The 18592-nt window shown below is 42.1% G+C and overlaps 1 protein-coding gene across 5 annotated transcripts in view; it reads left to right on the top strand.

The window, feature by feature from the left end:
* The window catches only part of COL19A1 (collagen type XIX alpha 1 chain), a 1176857-nt gene that overhangs the window by 931015 nt on the left and 227250 nt on the right, over positions 1–18592 (top strand). For all 5 annotated transcript variants that reach the window (XM_029595659.1, XM_029595658.1, XM_029595657.1 and 2 more), the window contains 3 exons: positions 10375–10401; positions 13342–13395; positions 15385–15429. In XM_029595659.1, the coding sequence (XP_029451519.1) occupies positions 10375–10401; positions 13342–13395; positions 15385–15429 (126 nt within the window). The remainder of the gene's footprint in view (positions 1–10374; positions 10402–13341; positions 13396–15384; positions 15430–18592) is intronic.

Genomic DNA, 18592 nt, shown 5'->3' with positions numbered 1-18592 from the left:
AGGTTAGGACTTTTCAGCTTGGAGAAGAGACGGCTGACAGGGGATATGATAGAGATGTTTAAAATTATGAGAGGTCTAGAACGGGTAGATGTGAATCGGTTATTTACTCTTTCGGATAGTAGAAAGACTAGGGGGCACTCCATGAAGTTAGCATGGGGCACATTTAAAACTAATCGGAGAAAGTTCTTTTTTACTCAATGCACAATTAAACTCTGGAATTTGTTGCCAGAGAATGTGGTTAGTGCAGTTAGTATTAGGGATGTGAATCGTGTGATCGATCGTCATAACGATCGATTTTGGCTGGGGGGAGGGAAATCTGATCGTCATGGGTTGTTTTTTTTTAAATCGTTAAAAATCGTAAATCGGGGGAGGGCGGGAAAACCGGCACACCAAAACAACCCTAAAAATCACCCCCGACCCTTTCAAACAAATCCCCCACCCTCCCGAACCCCCCCAAAATGTTTTAAATTACCTGGGGTCCAGTGGGGGGGTCCCGGCGCAATCTCCCGCTCTCGGGCCACGGCTGCGTTAATAGAAATGGCGCCGGTGGCCCTTTGCCCTTACTATATGACAGGGCAAAGGTAGCGCCGGCGCCATTTTGGTTCCTGTCACCCGATGTCACGAGTGCAGGAGATCGCTCCCGGACCCCCGCTGGACCCCCAGGGACTTTGGCCAGCTTGGGGGGGCCTCCTGACCCCATAAGACTTGCCAAAAGTCCAGCGGGGGTCCGGGAGCGACCTCCTGCACGCGGGCCATATTGCCAATATTCAAAATGGCGCCAGCGCTACTTTTACCCTCACTATGTCGACATAGTGAGGGCAAAAGTCAAAATGGCACCGGCGCTAGTTTTGCCCTCACTATGTCAGTGAGGGCAAAAGTAGCAACAGGCGCAAACAAATGTACGCTGGATTTTATAAGATACGCACGTAGCCGCGCGTATCTTATAAAATCCGGGATCGGCACGCAAGGCTGCCGATTTTGGGCAGCCTGCGCGCGCCGAGCCGCACAGCCTGCCTCCATTCCCTCCGAGGCCGCTCCAAAATCGGAGCGGCCTCGGAGGGAACTTTCTTTTGCCCTCCCCTCACCTTCCCCTTCCTTCCCCTACCTAACCCACCCCACCGGCCCTATCTAAACCCCCCCCCCTACCTTTATCCATGGATTTACGCCTACCGGAGGCAGATGTAAATCCGCGTGCGCCAGCGGGCTGCTGGCACGCCAAGACCCGACCCGGGGACTGTTCCGGAGGGCGCGGCCATGCCCCCGGAACGCCCCCGGGCTGGCGCCACGCCCCTGGGCCCACCCCCCAAACGCCGCGTCACTCCCCCGAAATGCCGCGTCATTTGGCGACGCCCCCGACATGCCCCTTTTAAAAAGCCCCGGGACTTACGCGCGTCCCGGGGCTCTGCGTGCGCCGGCGGCCTATGCAAAATAGGCGCGCCGGCACGCGAGGGCCCTGCTAGCGTAAATCCGGCCGGATTTACACAGGCAGGGCATTTAAAATCCGCCCGTATATGTATAATGCATGCATACTGGCAGTAATTTCTCAGAAATAAAATTAAGGAATTAAAAAAACATCATCACTAAGAGTCCAAATAATAGATTTTATATACCCTAAAATAAACGTTCAATACAGACTACATCACTCAGTCCTAACCAATCCCACATCATATGAACTGACCAATCCCACATGATATAAATACCAAAGGAGGATTAAACTACGGAACCATAGTCCATCCCACCTTAATATACAAGCCCTATGGGCTAACTGTGTTTAACTAGTAAATCATAAGAACATAAGAATTGCCACACTGGGTCAGACAAACGGTCCACCAAGCCTGGTATTTTGTTTCCAACACCAGCAAATCCAGATCACAGGTACTTGGCATGATGCAAATAGTAGATAAATTTCATGCTGCTACGTTGTTCATGTTTACATAGAAATTGATTAATATTACCTCTCCTGATCTACCCAACCTGTTGTAAAACAAAAAAAGCACAGGTCATCTTAACGAATATCCCATTTAAATGCTTACTTGTGTGTTTGAGATCTGATTGAATGTAGTAGGGCTATAAGTAGGCAATGTGGGTGAATCCTGCTTGTTCATGTATCTGTGAGGTCTGCCAGTATTGCATGTATATTTTCTTATCCATACAGTACGCTGGATTCATAGTGCCATGGATGTGTGTAGCTGTAGCTGAGAAGTTTACACATGCAAAAGTGTGCATGTTTGTGTGAAGTATACGGAGTGCAAGTATGAGTGTGTAAGGTGTAACAGAATGAGAATAGGACAGATAGCTTAGAGTAGTGATTGAAAGAAAAAAGAAACTTGGAGAGTATAGGAAAGGGGCTGGAAATGTTGCTGAGGGAAATCTGTGTTAGGCTCAGCCAAAATGGTATTTAAAAGACAAGGGCTGTCCTCCCCGGCAGGAAAATTGGCACTGGTTCTTTCAAAGCGACTGTTGCATGGAAAATGTTGCTCTGTGTTTAAAAACAGAGGAAGATTGCTATAATATTTTTGAGGTGTTATGTGATGGAGTGAAAAAAAAGGGTTTATAGCAGGTATCTCTTTCCTCTTTATCCAAAAGCTTTTAAAACATTTGTGTGCGTCAAACTCACTCTCATAGGAAGCAATTGGAGGTACACCACTTTGCTAGCACTCTGACTTGAAGCTGAAGTAGTTTTAACGATGTTCATATCAGTGAGGTGAATGAAAGGCACATATGAATGTATTTGGGTGCATACTGTAGGTGTTTTAAGCCATGTCTAGGGCCTTAATGGAGCACCTCGGGTGAAGACTGCTGCTGCTCATTCTGGTGAATATCTGTGGATTTATTGGGGTACGGGGGGGTGGAGTGGAGCAGGTACCAAAGTCTCACTTTAATGGGTTTGCATTCTCTTAGATATTCACCCTCCAAAGGCTAAAAGCAATCTGAGTGAACTGAAGCCTTTGTTAGCAGCCAAATAATTCCAATTTTAATCCATTGCTCCATGTCTTCAAAAACAATTGTACATCTGCTAAACTAACATGAAACAAGGTAAGTTTGAGCAAATGCCTTTCAGATGTTGTCTTATAGGGTAAGAAATCGCACCCCACAAATAGTTGGGAGTAGGGCATTAATCCTTCAGTAAGTATGCATCGCCAGGTAAATTTTTAAAGGAGCACGCATGCGCCCATATTGGGCACGCAAGCAAAGATAAGTTTAATTTTATATCATGCGTGCAAGTACACGCGCATCATTTAAAATATCCCTGCTGCCTCCATGGACCCCTCCGACTGCTGCCCTCCCCCCCAACTTTGTCCCCAGATACTCACAATAGTTACATAAAACAGGGACTCACTCCAAAATATTCAAACCAACAAGTTTTATTTTCTGGGGCTACCAGAGGTCAGAGTTTACAAAAGAGATTTTTAAATACACTGATTCAATCAGGAATTTGTAGGCTTTAACAACCAGGCTGCAGCACTATTGATTTCCAAAACAACTTATTATTTAAACTATAATATTACAAATTATGTCTTCCAGAGGGTATGTAGTTCTTTTCCTTCTTCTATTGTTAGTCCATGACTTCCAGGCACAGACACCAATTCTGCACAGGCTCCACATGAGTTCACAAATAGCACACCAATATAAGATCAAGAACTCCTCTTACCACCTCTGACTCTCACAGTATACTCCTTGCGGCCTTGATAAGAGACTCCCAGTCTTCCCAACTCAAGGCCTTATGCTTCTCCTCCCCACCAGGCCCTCCACAATAGTAGGACCCAATGTTACTCCTTCTTCCATCTCCCCTGGTTATTTCCCCATGAAGAGGCATTTTTCCAGGAGGGGGAATACCCCTACAGAATTCGCTCCTTGGAAAGAAGCACCGTAAGCCCACCCACACCTCATGTGGATTCTTCTCTTCTCCCTACTCCTCCTCTCCAAACTTCAAATTAGGATTATATAGTCCCAATAGATCCCCTAAAGCATCTCTCTCGTAAACCCTCTTAAAGGTGACACGCCAATTAATGTTTAGTTACCACTCTTCCCATGGTTCCTTCTGTTCACTTGCATAGTGTAATTTTGCTATATATGATGTTATCTAGTGACTGTTCTATAGAATTGCCCAATCACTAGTGTTTCTTCTGTTCACACATTCAAACAAGTGTCGACACATTATAACAGATCCCAGATGGAGGTTAAAAGAACTGCCCACCCAGAATGTTTTCCAAGGAACATCTTCAGTGACAGGCCTGTCAGACTGTCTTATTTTATACTAATAGAAGATGGCCTAACATTTTTGTAATGTGCATTGATTTTTGTTTCCCTGCTGCATTCTGACCCACCCCAGAAGCAATACTTTCCTGTTGTGTTTCCTTGTGTTTCCTTGTGTTTCCTTGTTACTTTCTGAAGAAAGTACTCAGAAGGAAAATCAGTTTGGGAATATTCCCCAGTCAAAGATCAGCCAGTGGGTTAGATACAATGAAAAAGTGTTTAAGAACAAATATTTTTCATCTGCTTTTATGAGTAATTTCTTTGGGGGAAAAAAAAAGCATAGATCACTTATACATAGATCCTAATTCATTAAGGATTTTCCTTAGTCTGTGGACAATTTTAAAAAAACGTTTTAAGTGGGTAAATACATATTTACCTGTGTGACAAGCCCCTTAGAAAATTGCCATGCTCCTCTTCCCAAGTATAGGTAAACATACACATACTTTTGCTTGTGGGAGGAAAAGAGGTGAAAAATATTGGCATACTTCATACACGCTGAGGTACATCTTAAATAAGAATGCGCGCACGTACTTTTGTTCGCGCAACCGGAGTCAATAGGAGTCAATAAGATACGCGCGTAGCCGTAGCCGCGCATATCTTATAAAATCCGGAGTCAGCGCGCGCAAGGCTGCGCAAAGTCGGTAGCCTGCGTGCGCCGAGCCGCGCAGCCTGCCTCCGTTCCCTCCGAGGCCGCTCCGAAATTGGAGCGGCCTCGGAGGGAACTTTCCTTCCACGTCCCCCCACCTTCCCCTCCCTTCCCTATCTAGCCCACCCCCCAGCCCTACCTAAATCCCCCCCTACCTTTGTTGAGCAAGTTACGCCTGCTTGAAACAGGCGTAACTTGTGCGCGCTGCCTCGGCATCCCCCGGCACAGGCCGCAGTGCCAGGGGACTCGGGACCGCCCTCCTGGCCAACCCCCGAACCGTCACCACGCCCCCGGACCCGCCCCGGACCATCCCCTGACCCCGGACATGCCCCAGACACGCCCACTCCCGCCCCTTTTACAAAGTCCCGGGACTTACGCACGTCCCGGGGCTTTGCGTGCGCCGGCAGCCTATGCAAGATAGGCGCGCCGGTGCGCGAGTGCCTTGCGTGTGTAAATCCAGCAGGATTTACGCGCGCAGGGCTTTTAAAATCTAGCCCATAGTGTGAGTGCCAACCTTGATTTTCAGAGAAAAACTCCAAAGAGAGTTTCCCTTTGAAAATTAGCTTGCAGATCCACGGATGCAAAAGATATAGCTGAACTGGAAAAGGTACAGAGCTCCCCTGTGAGGAAAGGCTAAAGAGGTTAGGGCTCTTCAGTTTGGAGAAGAGACGGCTGAGGGGGAGGGAATACGATAGAGATGTATAAAATCATGAGTGGAATAGATAGAACAGCTAAATATGAATCAGTTATTTACTCTTTCAAATAATACAAAAACTAGGGGACCCTCCACAAAGTTAGAAAATAGCACATTTAAAACAAATCAGAAAAAAGCACTAGAACTCACTGCTGGAGGATGTAGTAAAGGCAGCTAGCATAGCTGGGATTAAAAAATGCTTGAACAAGTTCTTGGAGGAGAAGTCTATAAACTGTTATTAACCAGATCAACTTGGGAAAAGCCACAACTTATCCCTGGACATTAACAGCATAGGATCTATCTAGGATCCTGCCACATACTTGTGACCTGGCTTGGCTACTGTTAGAAACAGTATACTGGGCTTGCTGGACCTTCACTCTGACCCAGTATAGCAATTTTCATATTCTTATGTTCTTACCTGTAAGTCTGAAAACTATCCTTGGGGTTATAATATTTTACCTTCTCTGTCTTTTTGGAAAAGACCTTGATGAATTAGGCCTTAAATAAACCAAACAAACAGTATCTATCTTACACAAACTAGGTTTGACCTATATGTGGTACAACATTGAGTCAGGTAGCCCTGTAGCTAGAATAATGAACTTTGAATCTAGGAACCTGCATTCAAATCTTGCATATACCTCTGATACTTGTGACAACCTTGGGCATGTCACGAGTAGGGCTACTTTAAAATGGATTTAGACATGTTAAAACAAATGAAAAGGGTTAAACAGGGATGTTTGGCTGCAGATAAAGGTACCTGTGCTGTTTGATAGTGTACAAACTCTTGCCAGCATTGGAAAGAGGTTGGCTCAGGAGCTGGATTAAGAGAAGAATGAGAGAGTACACATGGGTTTTGAAATTGCCACTTTTATCTATCATTGCTTAGCCTGTAAGCTGTCTAAGGCAGAAACTCATTATACTTGTATATAATTTGTTATAAAGTACCCTGTATAAATGTCAAAATAATGAAAATGTTTCTAAAAAATAATTACTGAACTGTATATCATAAAAAGATCTCATTACTTCATATGATTATTGTTTGCCAAATTTCTGTCAGCTTTGGATAGTTCAAACTCAGAGCATTTTTTTTTTGTCCCTTGTTTTCTTCCTTTGAACCCCTCACCCCAGCCATCATGTCAGCATGATACACAAGGTCCCCCAATGGGCATGAGGACCAAAGGGAAATCTTCTGAAAAGGCACCTGAGTCCCACTCTGTCTGGAGAGGGTCTTTGTAGAATCAGCCATCTTAACTCCCCTTTTGTAATGAAGCTCATCACCTCTGCAGCGAGTCTTACCTCATTTGAGGCAGATCTGAGTACTGCAGACTGAGTCACAGGGCAACCCAATCTACACACAGTTTAAAGTATTTGATATGGCATGATCCTATAATGGAGCACATTTCCTGGAATTCTTTTTTCCATATTATGCATATTTACTCTTTATCAGACTTATATGTTATCAGTGTCACTAACTGATAACATTCATTTAAATGTATAGGTGGGTACTTGTGATCCAGACTGCCACGGTCAGAGACAGGAAGTTAGACTAGATGGCCTGACTGAACATGGCATACTTATGTTCTTATGTAATATGTGATAATGCATAGGTACTGAATGCCATTTGGCAGACCTTGTTCTCCTGATAATACACTCCTCACTGTGATTCACTATGGTACAGTCTGACTTAAGGTATCTCATTCTGGGAAAACATTGACTCCATCGTTTCTACAAACATGATATGCTGCACCAGATTCATTCTGTATACTTCTGACAATGCAAAATAGTTGCTGCATTTTGCTTATGGGTTTACAATCTACTGTGGCTTCCTATGGTAAATTGATGGGATGCCACAAATTTATAGGACGTTTATAAAGACCAATTTTGCAGCAAGAAACTTAGCCAAGTGAGAACTTGACACAAAACAAAGGCAGCTCTGCATAAAGGTTTGCCAACCCTTAATAACTCTAAAATCTCTTTTATTTACTACGTTCTTCAAAATACACACAGAGTCATACATCGCAAACAGGAACCTTGTAGCCAGTTAATTTTGCAAAAGTTCCTTCACTAACATTTCATGCAACTGCAAAAAACTCCAAAATGCCCTATAATTTATTCATCCAGCAAAAATGTGGGACACAGTGGAGTTTTATGTATATTTTAAATCAATAGTAGTATACAGAATGAAAGCTTGCCCATTCCTCGCTTCTGTTATAATGCAGAGATGGGCATTTGAGAGAAAAGAAATAGGAAATATAAACAAAATTTCCTATTTCATTTTATTTAATTCTCAAAATGAAATGATCAAAAATTGGATAATATTGTGTTGGTTTTTACGTTTTGTTTTGACACCCCCCCCCCCCAAAAAAAATAAAAAAAAATAAAAGTCACCAGTTGGTCCTAGCCCCAGGCCTTAGGCCAAGGCCATACTTTGGGAATAGGCCAATGCACAAATCAAGGGCCTTGGCATACACCTGAGAGGAACATCAGCTCCTTGCCTAGGCCAAGACCAGAGGTGAAAGCCTCACCAAGGCATAGGTCATGACCCAACACAGAGGCCATGGCCTATGCCCAAGCACAACACCAGATATTGGTCTGGACCCAAGTACAATGCCAAGGCCTAGGTCAAAACCCGAGCAAAGGCCCCAAAACCTTTTCCGGGGCCAGGAAACTTCCAGGCCCCCACTTAGCTTATCCAACATCGCAACCAGGAACAGGCCTGATGCTTGGGCCCAGCATAGAGGTCAGGTCCCAATCCCTGGGCCATAGTACAGACCAGATGATGGGCTTTGACATGGTCCCAGGCCCAATGCCAGGGCCTTGCTTGGACATCAGGTCCTGATCTGATGCCAGGGCCCAGTCCAGAGACCTTGTCCCAATGCCTGTGCCTTGACCTTAGCCAAGGCCTGGGCACAGGCCTGATGTCGGGTCTTGGTCCAGGTCTAGGCCCAGAGGCTAGAGCCCAGGCCTCTAACACATAGTTCTCTTCTTTCTTCTTCTTTACAATGACAGCATCCAATGTTAATTAACTCTGGTACTTCATTTAAACTGCTGTGGAACAATATAGCACCCTCCTTCAGAGTTAATTAACACTTGAGCATCCCCAGCAGATGCCATCATTGTAAAGAAAAAGAAAGAAGAGGACAATGCATTTGAGGCCTGGGTTCTGGCCTCCAGGCCTGAGCCTGGACCTAGACCTTAGTCTAGGCCAAGGGATCAGGACCCATCCTTCAGGCCATGTCCTGGCATCAGGCCTATGGCTGGATTGAGGCCCTGCATTGGGACCCAGCTTCCAGATCAGACCTCAAGATCAGGCCTGGGCCCAGGCCTTGGCCTAAGCCAAGGCTCAAGCATCAGGCTTGGGCATGGGCTGAGGACCCAGCATCGGGACCTGGCCTCTGGACTGGGCCCCGGTGTCAGGCTTGGTTCCGGACCCAGACCCAGGTGTCAGTCCTGGGCCCAGACTTTGGTCTAGACCAAGGCCCTGACATTGGGACTGGTCTTGGGCTGAGCCTAGACCAATGGTTCCCAATCCTGTCCTAGGGACCCCTCAGCCAGTCGAGTTTTCAGGATATCCATACTGAATATGCCTGAGACAAAATTTGCATGATATGGAGGCAGTGCATGCAAATTTTCTCTCATGCATATTCATTGTGGATATCCCAAATACCCGATTCGCTGGGGGGTACCCAGGACAGGGTTGGTCTCCAGACCAGATCCTAGTGTCTGACCTGTGCCTGGGCTTGGCCAAGCCCAATTGGGCCCCGGTGTCCAGTTTTGGCCAATGAGTTGGGACCAGGCCTTGAATCCTAAGCTTTGCATAGGGCTTAGGCCGATGTCGCAGGGACCTACCACAGTCTAGTTCTACGCAAGGCCAAGGCTTCAGCCTGGGCCTAGGCCTCGTCTGCGGATTCCCTCCAGACCAGGTAAGTGGGGGCCAGGGAGGATCCTGGCTCCAGCATTTTTCTGGGTAGGAGGGATAGGTGGTGTGGATGGGCAGGCTTGGCAGGCCTCATTTCTTTTTCTAATATGTTATTTTTGGGGGGAGGGTATTTATTTATTTCATTTTGTAAACTATAGAAAACAAAATAAACATTAAGCAAAATTAAATTTGTGAAAAGAACATTCCAATAATGAAATTAAAAAACGAATCAAATTTTTTACCCCTAGTTATGTCTTTTTGTTTGCCCTAATAAACTTTTTGTGTACATCTTTATGTTGTGCATCCTTTATTATGTCTATTCCTCACCCCTCCTGCATTTTTCAGTATCTTTAAACTCCATACTTCTCCTATTTGTGCTATGTTTATACTATATTTACATAAATGTGATCCTTGCATATTTATTTATTTATTTATTTAACAGTTTTATATACCGCAGTTCAGGTAACAATGTTACTAATCACTTCGGTTCACATTTCAACAATTACAATGACAATATAACGCATAGCTTATAATGTCTTACATAGAACATATGTTCTCATAAGAGTGAATGCAAGAACGCCCATTTACTAGAATCGATATGGTGGGACTGACTAAACAGTAACTGTTTTTAAAAACTATAAAAACTACTAGCTGCATAGGAATGAAATGAAAATCAGTTTACAAAAAGAAAAGGATTTCAATGATTTTGGTTTACCTGCCATTTGAATTATTAAAAAAAAAAACAAAAAAACAATACAGTTGTTTTAAGGGAAAAAAAAAGGTTAGTGGATCTCTGCCAGAAATGAAAAGAATGATGTGCCTGTGATTTCCTAATGGGTTCTTCTGTTTTTCTCACAGGGCCCGAAAGGAGACCCAGGCTTAGTGGTACGTAATTCTGGGGTTGTAATGAGCAGTGAAGGCTTTTGCTTAGTGACAGATTTTTAAAGAGCATGGGCCTTTTGTGCATTTCTACCATGAAGGTAATAATAATTTGCAAAGCTATAGACTGGCCTCAGATATCCCTTTTCAGGGGAAAATTATTGAATGTGTGATTCTTGGAAAATAATGCTCCATTAGATACGTATCAATTCACGTTTTACATTAAGCCATAGTTCAGAAACTTATTTTAAAAGCTCTGATTGAACATCCACAAATAGAATTAGACAGAGGCAACCACTCACTTCTGGTTAGATCTAACAGCTGTTTCTGATATGAATGGCCACAAGATACAACATGACCACTTGTCAGGGATAGCCATTGGAGGGGTGGTGCTCAAATGGCTTGACTTCTTTCTGACCAAAAGAACCCAGAAAGTGAAGACAGAATTCAGTCCCTTCTTTTCCTGGCAGTTAAATTGTGGAATTTGGCTTTATTTTATCCCTGATTTCAATTAACATGATTTAAAACCATTGGAGAAATTGCTCCATAATTTTGTATTAAATAATTTGGCTATTCAGTTGATGTACAGTACTGTATATATATATATATATATATATATATATATATATATATATATATATATATACAGTTGATGTACCCAAATCAACAGGAATCACTAGATAAATTAAATCTGTGCCTGGTAAATTGAGGGAATGAATTAATTTAAATGAACCCATTTACTATAGAGGTTTTATGGATTAGAAAACCCTCATCAATTCCTTTGATCTCATGTCTGGTACTAGATGGATTACCTTTATCAATTAGCCAAAAAACTATGTAGTCTGAGGTTAGTGATTAATTCCACATTGTCTATACAAGCTTAAATCTGTACTATAGCTAGGAGCTCTATTTTGCAGCTCCACCATGTCCACCAGTTGCATTGTTCACTCTTCATATGGGTAAAATTACACGCATAGTTCTATTAGACGTGTTCTTTTATCTGCATTGAAGTGGGGGTATTTCCAGAGATGGGTTAGTTTGGAGGAGTAAACTAGGTGCCTAGTTTTGGATGTTTTAAGCTATGCATGTAGTTGTGGTTGGAAAAACAATCCACAGATAAAAGACATTTCCTGGGGCAATTTTCAAACTAAAGTGGCTCATTTATCAAACTGCTGTATGGTGTTTTCACATGCAAAAAACGCCTTTAACACATAGTGTGATGCAAATTAGAAAAAAGGGAGGAGTTTGGCTTCATGATTTGCAAAGCCCTATCACATGGCTTTAATGTGTATTTTAACTACACCTTTTTCATTTGCATAAAGCTGTGTGATAGAACTTTACTGTTTTTAGCTCCTGGAGAGCTAGCCTAGCTATCAGGGCTGAGAGAGAGAGAGAGACTAGCCATAATGCCCTCATACCAGTTGGTATTTATACCCCTATATGAGGCCTACCTAGTCACTCGAGGTGAGGTTTAGGTATTAGTGTAGGGGGTTAGGGGCCACTTTGACATTCAAAGTGAGACATACAAACAGAACAGTGCTCTCTTATGAAGATTTGATGACCTTCGGAGTGAGGAAACTCACACAAAGATGAGATTTGTGCAATGTTCTCTTAACCTAGCTTGATGTTACCCAGGTAGAGAGTCCATCAAGCTAGGTTGAGAGAACATTGCACAAATCTCATCTTTGTGTGAGTTTCCTCATGTATTGATGCCAAGGCTGAAGGTAAGAAGTACACACAGACTTTGCAGCAATTGCCCTCAAACTGACCTCACACTATGAAAGGAAATATTATATTTTTCGAAATATGAGTGAGTTATATAATTGCATTTAATTCCTAAGCCATGACATGAGTGACTGAGATTTAAGAGACGCCCTCCACAAAATCTGGAGATCAATTTTCAAAGCCATTTTAGATGGATAACTCACAAGTTACACATCTAACTCCAAGTTATTCATCTAATTCCAAGCTATCCATCTAACTCCAGGTAATCCAAGTTTTCCATCTAATTCCAAGTTAGCCACCTAAACTCCAAGTTAGCCATTGAAATGTTTAGTTTTGAACATTGACTTCCTAATGTCTTATTTAAGGATTCAGCAAAAAAAAGAGAACAAGAAACACCTGAAAGTCAATTTGCTAGCACATTATTTAAACAGACCATCTTTTGCCCAAGAATTAAAATTCCTGCAACTTCTTGGAAAGGAAAAAAATTCCACAGAAGATTTGTGGAAAAGCATTACAAGAAGTTTGCCAAATGTGGCACTTTCAGACAAATTCTAGAATCTGAAACCCGGGATCACTTGTAGAGGATCTAGTATGGCTCTCTGACACCACACAATGTAAAAAGTTCTGAAAACTTGACTCCATTGAAGTCACTTGAATGTCGAAGGCTGTGCATTATTTATTTCTTCATTTCAATATTTACATAGCACACTAATAACAAAAGAAATAAATAAAGAATTATCATTGATAAATAATGATCAGCAGATTCAAAATCTTCCTGTAATATAAGATGGTAGTTGTTACCTCAGTGCCAGAGTTATTAATGTGTGGATGTTCCTGGATCAGCAGCTAAACTACAAACAAGGGGGAATTCCTATGACTGTCATCCTAAAATGTTTTTTTTTTAATTGATATTGTTCTTTGTTTTTTATATTTATGAATATGCTGCTATGCTTATGCTTATGCAGTTTTTTAGACTGGCAAAGTGGTAAAAAATCATTACATTACATTTTCTTCTAATTAAAATGAACAATCAGAAAGCAGAGAAGTGTTTTTTTGAGAATTTCACTTATTTTCAAAACCCTGAAACATCAGGTAATTACAGAAAAAAAAAATAAGCTTAGCAACGCAAGTCTTATCAAGCCGGAAAAATGAATATATTTATTTTATGATTTACCTAATTTTGAAAATGCAGTATTTTATTCCAAGTAATATTTTTTCAAGGGAGAACCAGGTCCCATGGGATTACCAGGATTAGAAGGACTGCCAGGAGAAAAGGTACAGTAATGATGCAATAATATTTATATGTCGCTGTCTTGATTTACAGCTAGATGTTTTATGTATAGTTATGTTTCCCAGCACATACTGTAATTCATTTTTATGCCATTTAAGTTTATCACTACACTAGTATTTTAGAGGTCAGTTCAATCAATTTTAAAGTCTAGCACACTGAAGTACGTTCATCTTGTTTTCTTTCATAGTTTTTGTCTGTCTCTTCTTTCCATATATTACTGCCTAAAAGGGCAAGCTGCACTGAATGGCAACACCATTTGTAGATAAACTGTGGTCCGGAGCTTCCCAAACCTTGCCTGCTGACCTCACAGCCTGTTAGATAAATTTGCATATACTGTGTCTCCAGTTTTTATAAATGTCTCACATGCATATACATCACAGATATCCTGAAAACATGATTGGCTGTAGGAGCAGAGGACAGGTTTGGGAAGCCCTGATGTATTCATGATGCTCCCCATCTAAGGCTAGGGGCCTCATTTACTAAGTATTTTTCCCATAGACACAGAATGGAAAACCTTAGTAAATCAGGCCCTGAGATCAAGGTTCATCATTCCGTGCGGAATGATGAACCCTGCGCCACAGGTGGGCGAAGCAGGGAGCGGTCTGGCGATAGCCTGTAGCTGGCCGCACCACAGCGGTGCGGTTTCACCTGCCACGGTGCAGCCAGCTGCAGGCTATCATGGGCATAGCGGCACCATAAAAGGTGGTGCTATACCCTGCGCTATTGCTGCCAATTACCATAATTCCCCGCGCTAATGCCACCGAATACCATAATTCCCTCCCTAACTCCGCCCCGACTCCTCCCTCCCCCTAATTTAAATCTTATTGCCGCGATAAGGCCCTAACACACACGATAAAGGCCTATCGCGGCTTGGAAAATAACCCCCTAAAGGGGTCAGTTTCAATAGCTTTCGCACGCGAAAAGTACCTTTTTGCGTGCAATAGGGTGATCAGGGTTGAGTCGGCCCTGGAAGAGGAGGAGTCGGGACGGCACCAGGGCCAACGCCGCAGAGACATCACTGGTGGGGAAAGGTAAGGACCCTTATCGCCACCAGTTTTGCGCCAAATAACTACACCTTTTATGATGTAGTTATTCAGTGCGAAAGCCGGCAGCCATCGCACCGCGGTGGTGCGATGGCTGCCGGCTTTCGCAGGCCCTCCCCCCCACTTTGTCCCCCCCCCGGTACCGCGCGATTCACTATTCTCTGCGAGAATAGTGAATCTAGGCCTAAGTTTATCTCTCAGACCTATCCAGCCTGTGCTATCTTCAATGGCAGAGCTTAAACCCATTATGGAACCAAAGTCCATAGCTGACAGTAACACAAATCAACTCTCTCCACCTATCACTTGGTCATTTGTGAAAAGTTTGTTTTAAAATTATCACATAGCAAATTTCTGTTCATTGTAGGGAGAGCATATATTGTGTGCAAGCATGGAATTCACATTTTCTCCTTCTTTTGTTGTGTTTAATAGTTTTTGTTGCACTTTGGTATTCAAGAAAATAATGGGCTAGAAATAAGTACATGCTGTCCAACTTCCCCATATAGTTTGGCCAAGTCAGTGCCATTTCTTTTCTATATTACCTGAAGCTCTAGTCCTATAAAATCAAAGAAGGATGGTCAGTATTGAGTGTCCTATGAAAAATCACTGCATAATGTCTGAAGCCCAACTCTGCTTCAGGTCAGCGGAATCTTAACACATCTTTTAAATGAGGATCAGAACAGGAAGCAGAATATTGTTTTAAGAGAAAGTTGTACCATACAATTTGACTTCTGGGCCTTTGTTTTCCCTTTTTAAAGAAAACAAGGTTCCTGTAGAGAGATGCATTTTTTAACTTGTGTTTGTAAGCATCATAAAACTAGAAAATACAGTATGAAACAGAAATGGTTTGGTAATCTAGTCCAGTAATCTAGTATTTTATGACTGTTTTTTACTAGGCGTAAGGTGCTTCCAATAAACTATTTTTCTTCTTAGGGAGATCGAGGACAAGCAGGTTCACCAGGAATAGCTGGGATACCGGTAAGTATGTTTACTAAAGCAGTGATCCTCAACCCAGTTCTCGAGATTCCCCAACCAGTTACATTTTCTGGATATCCACAATGAATATGCATGAGAGAGATTTGTATGCCCTGCTTCCATTGTAGGCAAATTTATCTCATGCATATTCCTTGTGGATTTCATGAAAACCCGACTGGCTGGGTGTGTCTTGAGGACTGGATTGAGAACCCCTGTACTAAAATGAGAGAATTTTTAAATATAATAACATTGGGTTTTAAGGTTCAAAACACAAATTGTTAAAATAAAATAATATGCGGTTAGTGTTATCCTTTTTCGTGTTCCTTTCTAAACATCTATAGTACCTAAAAAAGATGGGAGAAGTAATGAAAAGAAGAGTATAAAGCATTGAACACTGTCCACATTAACAATAAATAAATAAATAAATAAATAAATAAATAAATAAAATAAAATAAAATAACTAACTCGATATGCCACAGATCTTTCAACTCTGACTCAGCTGTTGCCATCTGTGCCACAGATAGTTGGGCAATGACAGTTTGATCAACAATGTCTACTTCAGGCAACTGATACATGGTTTTCAATAAAGGCCTTCCCTGAATTGTTGGTTGTAGTCTCTTTGCACCTGATCATCTATCTCAAGCATGGCTTTATTCTTTTTCTTGTGAAATAAGGCTTTAGTATTTTTGTCATACCACTAGAGAAAAAGATATTCCTTAATGTCTACATATATATTAAAAGCAAATGAGAGATGGCCTTCTATTAGAAGATAGGTAGGAAATGGACTCTGATTTCTTTGACATTTTACTTGCATGGCTTATCAATAAAATCATGACAAAAGCATAAGTAAGTGGCTGAGTGACTGACTCTTTTCTTATATTACCATTTGTGCTGATGATTTGATGCCATATGTGTGGAACACCTTCCTATTTTCTTCTTTTGAACAGTGAAATAAGGCACGTGGCACATGTATCCACACCTTTCTGCGTGCCGTGGTTGATGGAACACATGTGGTCCTGAGAACTACCCAGCTACCTGACCTTGTTACTTGAATAAGTCTCTGGAGCTAACTTTTATTTTAACTTTGCCAATTATCCGGTCTTGTGTGGTCGGATAACTTGCTGCTTAATCTGGATATATTCAGAACATATCCGGGTAAGTTAGCACCGTCTAAATAAAAAAAAAAAAGAAATAGAAGGGCCAACAGCTTAATCCCCTTCCTTTCCCCTCAAAATGTCACAGATAGCCCTGTCGGGCTGTACACCCTGCCCTTCTCTGCTCTCAGCGCTGGCAGGGAGGTGTTTACCCACGCCCAGCTGGGCATTTTCAGGTAATGGGTGGATAACAAGGTCAGAGAGGGTGGTGGGGGGCAGCATGACACCTTGTAACTGTGGGTGGGAGGGGGGCTCTGGGGGCAATTTGATGTACATCTTTTCTTTGAAACGGGGAAGGGGGGGGCTGACCTGACCTTTTTCCCAGGACAAAAATATAATTTGACAGACAAGTGATATTATTCCGTGGACACTTTTGAGACTGTATCCTCTTTAGAAATCGAGGCTACTTTAAAGAATATGAATCCAGCAAATCATCCATTAGTTGTTATTTCTATAAAAGACTTAAAGAATGTAGCTCAAAGAGTATCTATCCCCATTTCTATTATTGTTAACTTATCATTTTCCAAAGGAAAGATGCCCTCCCTTTTAAAATGTGCCTCAGTCAGACTGATTCAAAAGAATAAAAATACTGATTTTAATGTTTTATCTAATTTTAGACCTATTTCAAATTTACCACTGATTCCCAAAATGAATAAAAAGGTAGTACAGGTACAATTGGCTGACTTTAAGATAAATAATTTACTGTTTCCTACACAATTTGGGCCAGATATTAGTGCCTGCGCGTGGACGTAGATTTGTGCGCGCAACCCGGTGCACACAAATCTATGCCCGATTTTATAACATGCATGCGCAGCCGCGCACATGTTATAAAATCCGGGGTCGGCGCGTGTAAGGGGGTGCACACTTGCGTGCACCGAGCCCTAGGAGAGCCCCGATGGCTTTCCCTGTTCCCTCCGAAGCCGCTCTGAAATCGCATAACTTGCGTGCTGGCATGACCCCAGCCCAGCGGCCTTGCAGAGGCCTCTGGCCATGCCCCCACCCTGCCCCCGCCCCGGACCACCCATTTTTTTAAGCCCCTGGACTTACACACATCCCGGGGCTTTACGCGTGCCGCCAGGCCTTTTGAAGATAGGCCGGCGTGAGAAACCCCCCTACGTGCGTAAATCCTACAGATTTACGCACGTAGGGCTTTTAAAATCTGCCCCAAAGCTTTTATTGATGGGTAATTAGATGAAGTAATGGCACAATTCCTTTGGCTTCCACAGGTGGCTGTCACAGATATTTCTATTTTTTCTATCTGTGCAATATTAAGAAATTAATGTATTTATTTATTTTTATATACTGACATTCATGGTAGCATCACACCAGTTTACATCAAATAACGACAGATAAAATAGACATAAGAAACAAAAATAAAAATAGAACATAAATTGCAGGATAAAACAAAACTATTCTAAAATACCATAAAATAATACATCCTAAAAACATAATAAAATATTATAAAAACAAAAAATAAACTTGCCTAAAAAGCACTCATCCATGCTAATCTCTTCACATATATGCTTGCAGGAAAAGCCATGTTTTCAATTTTTTTTTAAAGGTCTGCGAATTCGCTTCCAGCCTTAATACTAAAGGTAATGTGTTCCATAGCCCTGGTCCTGCCAGAGATAGTGCTTTCTCTCTTACTAGTTTAGGTGTGCCATTTTAAGGGATGGGATAGTTAAATGTCCCTTGCCTGCAGAGCGCAGATTTCGCTAAGGGGCGTGGAAATGTAAGGCAGCATTAAACCATTCAATTTTTTCGTTAAAAATTGTTTTACGAATTAAAACTAAAGTCGTAAATTTAATTCTAAAAGTTATTGGCAACCAGTGTAGTTCCTTTAAGTTTGGGGTTATATGCTCATATTTCCTGGTGTTTGTTAAATGTCGCGCAGCAGCATTCTAAAGAAGTTGAAGCGGACGGGTAGTAGTACCTGGAAGACTTAATTACAGGGCGTTGCAATAGTCCATTTTAGAAAAGATAAGAGCTTGTAAAACCAATCTAAAATCATC

Source organism: Rhinatrema bivittatum, chromosome 3 (genome assembly GCF_901001135.1).
Source record: "Rhinatrema bivittatum chromosome 3, aRhiBiv1.1, whole genome shotgun sequence".
Lineage (NCBI taxonomy): Eukaryota > Metazoa > Chordata > Amphibia > Gymnophiona > Rhinatrematidae > Rhinatrema > Rhinatrema bivittatum.
Note: the sequence above shows the minus strand (reverse complement) of the source record. Positions and strands in the feature narration are given on the sequence as shown.